The sequence below is a fragment of the Cladophialophora yegresii genome (assembly GCF_000585515.1).
Source record: "Cladophialophora yegresii CBS 114405 chromosome Unknown aczIN-supercont1.1, whole genome shotgun sequence".
Classification (NCBI taxonomy): domain Eukaryota; kingdom Fungi; phylum Ascomycota; class Eurotiomycetes; order Chaetothyriales; family Herpotrichiellaceae; genus Cladophialophora; species Cladophialophora yegresii.
Window position 1 is genome coordinate 5222906 of NW_006913045.1, and position 8835 is coordinate 5231740.

Consider the following 8835-nt stretch of genomic DNA (forward strand, 5'->3'; position numbering starts at 1 on the left):
ATTAGGCGAGACGACTCGGCTGCGCGAGAGTTTCGAACGAGCTTCCATCCGCGCACCATCTCCGCTTGTCCTTATGCGCACTGATGCGACCGACAACAAACGGGCGCTTTTCCGGATCTACAAACTTGTTTTCCACATGCATATGTGAGACAACTGTTGGCATAGCCGCATGTGCCGTGCAAGCTGCGACTCTTTGGGGCTAGAAGATCTCGACCGCCAAAATGTGGTCGGCGAGCGTGGCTAGCTGGTTGTCGAATGGCGATATCAAGCCGAGAGGATCCATGCTGGACTTTCTCATCTGATTGAGCAGCCATTTACGTACACGCTGACCCTGTTTTCCAGGTTTTATCATCGCGTTTCACGCGCTGGGCCCTCGCTAACGCACTTTAAACTCGCTACTTGCTTGAACCATCTTTCTCATGCGTTCGCCGGTGGTCTGTTCAGCTCCAAAGCTTGCTTTTCGGGCACCTCCAGATGCTTGACGACTTTTTCGCGTGCACTCCCACGCCAAAACAGCTGGACATGCCGAATGGCTCGGTGCTGAACGGCTGAGCTTCCTTCCATCTGCAACTGAGGTTCCCGAGACCTCATACCAGAAGGAAAGTGACCAGGGTGATGCCTGTGGCTTCAACGGGTCGCCTGGTTCTCAAAAAGGCAGCTCAAGAAGCAGATTTTCTAACACGCGTCAGAGTGAGCGTGTACGAGTACCCTGCACTCTTTGCTAGGGACCACGGATATACCTTGGCTGGGATACCTGGTCTATTATTTCACAGTTTGCGGAGTCGTTGTGCCTGCGGACGCAAGGGTATCACACCATGATAGTTACTTGTACGGTCTGATAGAAGGTGCCGCCACATCCACGGACTCTTTTCCCATCGACACGCAAGCAGCAGTGATCAACAGTAGCATCTTGTGGGTGCAGGTCGGCGTTGTGCTATGACAAGCACCGTGTAAGTCAGTGAGCTGATCGAGCCATGGTCATTCTCGATAGCCCAATGTCCGGACCTCTCCTCTCCAGCTCCGTTCAATTGCTACAGGAAGTTGGACTCAAGAAGAAATCTCATTTCAGAACTTTTGAGGGTAGACCAGTAGCACCGCGTCTGATTGACCAGGCGTTGAGCAACGATACCGCCTAATAATGTAGCATCTGCGGTTACAGTGCCTGTAGATTGCCGCGGAATGATTTGTGAATGCGAAGTTGCGATCAATCGTATCGTCCCACCTCCGACGGGAGGCGCTCTGGTCTCGAGTTTGACGCACTGACAGCTGAGTTGGACGCCATGGGCATATCTGGTCGGGAAACATGTTGCCCTGTGCTCCCGAGTTCCCTCGACGGAACCGACTGGAAAATCCCCTAGGATGAGCAGCATCGGCTTCTCAAACGCTCTGACAGGTCTACCAAGAAGCGGGTGCATATGTGGCTGCGATTGATATGCGTAGCTTGAACGCTCTACCCGCCTGCAGCGCCAGGATGTCACCTTGCTGTACAAAAAGAGGATATGGACACAAAAGGAAGAAGCAGTAGAGACGAGCCCAGTACCGGCCGTTACAGGTTCGTTCTTTTGTAAAGTAATACACTTCTCTGTCTCTCAGGCCCCATTCTAAGCCGCGTTGAAGGAGCGACCAGGTACTGTAAGACGATTCGCAGCTCCAGAGTTGAAATCCAACCACGGGCCAAGACAGCCTTACCCAGTGCAGCGCTGAGAGACGGTGGTTACCTATAACTCCCAGGTAGCACTCCGTATGGTGGATCGCGTATCTGGGGTCGCCCTGGTGCTTGCGTGCCAATAGCCACACCCCAAACTTTCCATCCACAAGCACCTAAACATCTACCACTGACTCCCAGCTGAGATTCCTCGCCCTCGGGCTTCTTTTACAATCTCCCAGACTTCATTCTTCAGCTTGTGGCCTTTTTTGTGCTTTTGTGCGTTCCTTGCATCTCTTGCGTTTGTACTCTCACGGTATACAGCCTTAATCGGCCAGATCCACCTGCGTTCGCATCCTGGCCCGACCCATTCCAAACCCGTCGCGTGTGCTCGCCCGATTTGTGGCCCGCGTCCACCAGCAGCCTGTACCCCTTGCGCCCACCACACGTCTTCTAGAACGACCAAGCAGTCGACCACGATAACAGCTCACTGACACTCCTGCTCACCGATCTCTTTTCCCTCCTGCACCTGCTACCGATGGTGAATCCGCCATGAGGACGTCCCGTACCAGCGGCCTCCAGAGGATCTGGGTAGCGGTGCCTCGAGGGCTTTTGGCTCGTCACGCATAATGGAATCAAGACAGGAGCACATTGCTACGGTAAATGACTCCGTCAAGCCTCTTTTGTGCTCTCTAAGCAGTTACTGATCCTTGGGTCTAGCTCTGTGCGGTTGGTACCTTGGGCGTTGCCGCTGCCGGCTTAGCTTTGGGTACATCTGAAGGAGATACATATCTGATCAAGCCCGGCAAGAGAAAGGCCCCTGGTACAAATGCTGCCACATATTCTCCTATCTCTCCCCAGTTACCACGTCCTCTTACCTCAGACCCCGACGGACCAGCCTCAGCACTATCCGAGCGAATCGAACGGCGGCTCTCGACCTCTATTCTACGACGGAAAATTACCACCCCCTCGGCAGCCACCCAGAGCACAGGCACAGGCTCGCGTGAGAGCTCGATCAGCAGGTACGGGATACTGAGGCCTTGGACGTCCGGCGAGAGGGACTCGTCAACAGAAGGGAAAGAACAACAGAGGCCCAGTCAAGGTCAAACCTGGTTAAGACGGATCTCGAGTCTCTCCCGTCCCACTCGTGGTAGCCCTGCATCGTCCTCGTCTAGGCTCGACGTCTCACCAGCTCCCTCGCGGCCTTCCGTAAACGACCTGGACCAACCTAACAAGCTAGTCAAGCGCTCGTCTTCTAAGCGGGTTCTTACCAGTGACGGTACCACTCGCCCTCCGGCTCTTCTAAGGCGTCCGGCTACAAGCCATCAGAGGTCTGCAACGTTGTCTGGCTTACCTTACACCCGGCCCTTGACTACCGAGTCTACGTTCCCAGAGCTGCCGGGATACATTTCTCAGGAGTCCACCTGGAGACCGTTCTTTGAGACCGGGTACTCCAGGAAAAGACATTCGTCTGGCTTCTATCGGGACGGCACTGCGCGGACAGTTTCTATCCCGGAAGGGCGCCCGCCGACTTTACTTCTGGGAGGAGCTGTAGAACCCCGGGACGTTGCCGACATGGACGACCGGACTGAGCAGCCGTCTGAAATCCCACCCTCCCCACCAACACGGCGGCACAAGATGCGGCGTACACTGGGTTCGGTACGGAAAGGCATCCCTCCTCGTCATTTCACCGACCCTGTCGTAAGGCTGAACAAAGACGAAGCCTACGGGAGCATTGTTCCGTCGACTGCCTTCTCAAATATATCACCACTGTCGAACATCTCCACCTTCGAGATCGATCTACCTCATGGAACTCCCGTGTTCACTTCAACTCCTCCCTCGTATGGCCCTCCACAGCACCGTTTCACCATCCCGAAACGTATTTCTGTTGCTCCTTCGGACCCCACAACCGCCAGCTCCGACAATGACACAAGAGTATTTACGGACGACGACTCTATGGACTTTCACAGCGATACAGCGTATGACTCTCTGGCCACCCGAGCCACAGCCAGTAGTCATTCCGGCTTCCGTCAACCTAAGATAGAAACGATATTTGATGAGATGTCTGTGGACCAGCAGCCCGGTGAGACAAACAGCATCGAACAAATGATGCAACGAGCGACACTGAATGACGATGTGCATTCCATCTCACAGGAGGGAGCAAGTGGACCGAGTACGATTGGCATGGGTATTCATGGTTTCGAAAACAACGAGCACATGCAAGGCGTCAGCCCCAACCAGGCTTCCACTCCAGTCAAAAGCCACACGACGGATGGGGAGGATTCGGTTTCAACTCCTGTGCCAAGAAAGGTGCATCCTGATTTGGCTACCTTGAATTCTTCTCCGCCTACGGCCCATCTGTTTCTTGGATTGCAACATAGGGAGCCAGAGCTTCCCACTATGATGGACTTGGACGTCGAAGATGATATAGACTGGTCGCCCAAGTCGGATAGAGTCAAAGAAGATGTCCCAACCAACGTGTCGTCGAGTCCCCTGCAGAGTCAATTCGACCGTGTCTCAGAGGACGACTTCGATGAGCAACGGTCTATCAAGAGGTCATCAATCTTTGACTGGTCAGAACAGTCCAAATTGGGCAGCGACCAGTCTAATGGCATTAGTCCACGACCTCAAACAGTGCACGGGAAACACGGCACGCACGCTGGGCGGAGTCGAGCTTCTGGACGGAAGACCAATGCAGCCATGCACCTTCGGAGCCAGAGTGTACCGGTCAATCGAGACACTTTCACCGAGATTGATGCGCCATCATCCGCCACCAAGTTCGGTACATGGGCACTTGGGAGCAAGCCTGTCAGCGAGGAATGGAGCGATGATTTCGAGTTTGACGATGCCGAAGAGATGCAGGAAGCTTTGTCGCAAAAAGACGAAGAGAAGGCAAAGAATCGGGAGTCGATCCGAAGCGTCAAAGTGCCCCAGTCCATCATAGACCGCCAGCAGAGTGTGCACATGCAATTTGGTCAGGTGCGAGATTTCATGCTCTTGGTTGAAGAGCTTAAAAGGCTTCGCGTCCGTGGGGCCGACCTAGGCTTACTTGGAGGCTACTCACGACAGTTATGGGAAGACGCAGAAAGCATCATCGACCTCGCTACGGTCAATGAGGATGACGGAGCTTTCCCCCGGCCGCCTTCGCCGGTATCATCTGATATTTTTGGTGACGAGACACCACCGCCCAAAAGGACCACCGAAGACGATCTCGGACGAACGATTAGCCGACGTTCCATCTCCAGCCCGGCAACGCCTCCCTACGGACGACCACGTGGGGAGAGCTTGCAGACTAAGAGCTTTCTGCAGGCCATCCATCACAACCGGACCGCGGTGGAGTCATCACCTGTGGAACGGGCAACCCCTTCTCATGATCTCCATAAACTGCCTTTCGACACGCAAGATCTCAGAGATCTCGTGGTCAGAGCAGGAGTAATCACTCGAGCGCTGAAGGAGATTGTCCGAAAGGCCGAAGGAGTGTCCCTAAGCCCTGAACGGCCGGTGCATAAATTTCAAGAGCCGGTATTCCGGCAGATTTTCGAGCCGCCGAACTCTCCCAGTCCAGGGCTGAGAAAGCCCGGGCTACCCAAAAGCAGGAGTGCGAATAGCTATCTTGACGTGGCTAGCACATCTTCCGACCACGACCATCCCCAGCCGTTGACTTTTACCACGGTTGTTGAAGCTAATTGAAGGCGCGAGATCCAGCGGGATTTCATTTCCCTTGTGCAGCATTGTACAGTACGAAGGCACGGAGTTTACGAATGAGGTCAAGGTTTGGACTTGGATGCATGGGACGGCGCACGTCGTTTTCAGCATTGTATTGGGACGGAGCATTGGACACCCAAAAAGCAGAAAGCGGGAAGGGCACGAAGACTTTTTGTAATAAACGGGCAAACAAATGCATGGCACCACCCGCGTGTGAGTGTCGGCATTGTGATGGGTATGCACTGTGGGCGGACGGCATCTTCACGATTCTCATGGAGGAGTTTAACTGTCGAAGTGAACTCTTGTGCAAAACATAAGGGAGGGGTTCTTGTTCCTGCTCGTCGTGCTGCAGATTTCCGTACACAAAGCGTTGAAGCTGGCGAAAGCAGGGGGAGGCAAAACATGGCAACAAGCAGTACACAAGTAGCATTGGACCGTTGCGTGGGTCATGCAAGGATGAATTGACTGGTGAATTGTAGAGACTCAATTATCGACCGACTTGTATTCCATCCTTGGACTTGAAGTAATTATCGTGACTACCCGTTGTAGCCCGGCAAGACTGCCGATGTGTCAGTATCGAGAGTGGTGGACAGCGGGAATCTCGAGCCGCTCTCGAACTCGTTTCTGCGTCAGCGCCGCTTCTCCGACTCTGAGCTGCAGCTCCGAAAACGCTTGGCAATTTCAGAGACGTCTCGACCTCACTCAAACCTCACCTCTCGATAAGACCGCGCATCGACACGGTCATCATTCGCCATTCCTCACACCTAGAACGACTCCTCGGCCTCGCCATCAGGTCAAACGCATCCTGCAGCTGCCGCGTTGCTCGGATTGACCTCTCCGATCTGCTGTGGTGTCGTCCCGGGCTACACTGCTGCACCCACACGTGAGATAACCACAGCACAGTCCAGGATGTTCAACCGGATACCGTCGCGCCTGGCACGCCCTGCCTCCGCCCTCGCTCGTCCCGCGCCTTCAAGCTCCCGCGTAGCCTTGGCTCGCACCTCCATCCGCACGGCCGCGACCGCCCACAATGAGCACCGTGGTGATGACTCGCACGGCCACCACGCAGGCGGACACGACGACCACTTCGATCCTCCGTCAGGGTGGCTTTGGGGCATTCGACCGGGAGAGAAATATGAAAAGGAAGGGTGGGAAGGTTTCGCCTGGGTGTTTGTGGCCAGCTGGGTGGTCGCTATTGCAGCATACACGATGAAGGAGGATACTTCGTACGTTGACAACTTTTGTTTTACCTACACCTGCGAGTCCAATCAATGACAAGATGCTACATTGCACACTCGACGTTTGGACCGCCCAAAATGGGACTTCCCTTGCTAACGTGCGCCTCTAGGATACAGACATGGGCCCTCGAAGAGGCTCGCCGAAGACTAGAGAAAGAAGGGTTTTACGACGACAAATAGAGGGGCTCAATCAGGGCCGCAGCGCTCTTCATTAGGAGAGGATAAGATTTGCAATCGTCACGAATTGGCTGCACCGTACGCTCGACGGCGTTCTTGGAGTTTCAGTCGCATCGATAGAGCCACCAAGTTATGTATGCCCGCAGCATGATGTGGGACTCAGTTCTGTGGCTGAGTGGGACGGGTCAGACGTGAAGACGCAGGAGAAATGGTTGAGACAGGCAGCGTACAGAACAGTATCCATAACCGAGTTGATCCCCGACCAGGAAGAGAATGAGGCTCCTCAGGCCTATTTCCATGCTCTTTCCATAGCTTTGCTGGAGGAGTCCTGACGTGAACTATTGATATGCGCTGTGGGTCTCTTTCTTGTTCTAATATTTGCATCGCCAACCAAGGGTTCCACGCCTTTAACGAGGACGAATACAAGTACAGCGTGGTACCCCAGAACGGCCTGCATCGAGCAGGGATGGTAGCTCCAATATCGGGTTTTCAGTTAACATCTGATCTGTCGTTAACTCTACTGGCCGTCGCCGACCTCTCTGAGCCAGTCCCAAGGCCTCACTGAGCCATTCAATCGGTAGTAGCGACGGGCGGTGTGTACAAAGGGCAGGGACGTGATCAACGCAAGCTGATGACTTGCGCTTACTTGGTATTCCTTCTTAAAGAGTAAGAATTATAATACTTTAAGATTACCTAGACCTTTCAGCTAAGGTAATGTACTCGCCCACTCTGTTTGTGTAGCGCGCGTTCGACCCACGAACGATTAGTACAGGCTAAGATGGAAACATAGAACTAGTGAAAAGAGATGTTGAGATTTACCCAGGATATCTAAGGGCATTCCTGTATATAGCGGGGCTCGTGGTGGATCTAAGTATCAAGATAGTCATGTATCAGGCTGAGCTTTTGGATAGACCGGGAGCAGATGCCGTTGCGTCACGGGAGCAGAGCATCAGATCGAAGAGGTTGACGACGTTGGGCAGTGGCAGGTGGGGGAAGTTGTGACATCTAGAAAGAGCGCAGGCGAGTGTTGATGTCTTATATAAATGTGAGAAGGGCGAAATACTTCCCTCCCACCAGAGCAGATTCACACCACAGTCGTACGCACAAGTGCCCGTCTGTCTGATAGAGAAGTAGAGCAATGCTGATATTGATGCGTCCAGATGCCAAAGCTTCCGAAGCCCGGCCCTTCCGAGCAGACCAACCTCTCCTTCGCTCACACCGCTCGCCCTCCGCCTGCGGCCGCCGCCCTCCCGGCTCGCGCACCCTCTCCCTCTCCCCCTCCTGGGCCGGCCGTCCTCCCCGGTGCCGATGATGACGACGAGGAAGAGGAGGAGGCTGGCCCAGCTGCTGCCCTGGCCGGAAGACCACCCTCCCGCATGCTGCAAGAACTCCGTGTGGTGACGCGCGCAATGGCGTCACAGACATGGAGACAGCTGCGGGACGGGTATCAGTCTCGGTCAGGAGCAGTGGTTGGGCCAGCTGTGAGGAATGAGAAGGGCTGTCTTGTGGCAGCAAAGACTGCCAATCGCAGCGTGAGTGGATTTCTCCCAAACTGCATGGACAACGATGAGCTGACTGCAACAGGACAACGATTATGTGCAGATAACCCCCGTCGGCTTCCCGGCTTCGTCGAGAACCGGTCCCAAACCCTTCCACAAAGTGGACATCGCCTGGCCGTCGTTGCCCACAAGACAGATGCTGAGGTGCAACTTCTCCTCAGCGACGACGGCCAGTACGCCAGCCACCGCTGCCACGGACCCTTGTGCATCGAGCCGGCACACATTTGCGTCGAGTCCAAGCGAGACAATGAAGACCGCAAGATGTGCAAGGGGCGCCTGTTGGTGCGGACAATCATGGCTGGCGTGGAATACGATCTGCATCCACGCCCATGTCCACACAATCCTCCCTGCATCGAAGATGTAGAGGAGCGTGTGGCGGTTGCACGCGTGTAGCGAGTGACTTTGTGGAGGGAGAGCCGACGCAGGGACTTACTGCAATATCGATACATCAGCATCAACATCATCAGCATCAACATCATCAGCATCAACATCATCAGCATCAACATCATCA

At 54.4% G+C, this 8835-nt stretch overlaps 3 protein-coding genes across 3 annotated transcripts; all 3 read left to right on the plus strand.

Annotated features, from left to right (window-relative positions):
- Positions 1–3220: 3220 nt before the first annotated feature.
- A1O7_01885 (uncharacterized protein) lies at positions 3221–5335 on the plus strand (the record flags this gene model as incomplete). Its single annotated transcript, XM_007755921.1, has 1 exon — positions 3221–5335. The coding sequence occupies one exon, from the start codon at positions 3221–3223 to the stop codon at positions 5333–5335; it is 2115 nt and encodes a 704-aa protein (XP_007754111.1).
- Positions 5336–6259: 924 nt separating this feature from the next.
- On the plus strand, positions 6260–6768 carry A1O7_01886 (uncharacterized protein; the record flags this gene model as incomplete). The annotated part of the gene is made up of 2 exons (XM_007755922.1): positions 6260–6576; positions 6699–6768. The coding sequence occupies 2 exons, from the start codon at positions 6260–6262 to the stop codon at positions 6766–6768; spliced, it is 387 nt and encodes a 128-aa protein (XP_007754112.1).
- A 1157-nt stretch (positions 6769–7925) lies between these two features.
- A1O7_01887 (uncharacterized protein) lies at positions 7926–8717 on the plus strand (the record flags this gene model as incomplete). The annotated part of the gene is made up of 1 exon (XM_007755923.1): positions 7926–8717. One exon carries the CDS (start codon positions 7926–7928, stop codon positions 8715–8717), a length of 792 nt encoding a protein of 263 aa, XP_007754113.1.
- Between the last annotated feature and the right edge of the window lie 118 nt (positions 8718–8835).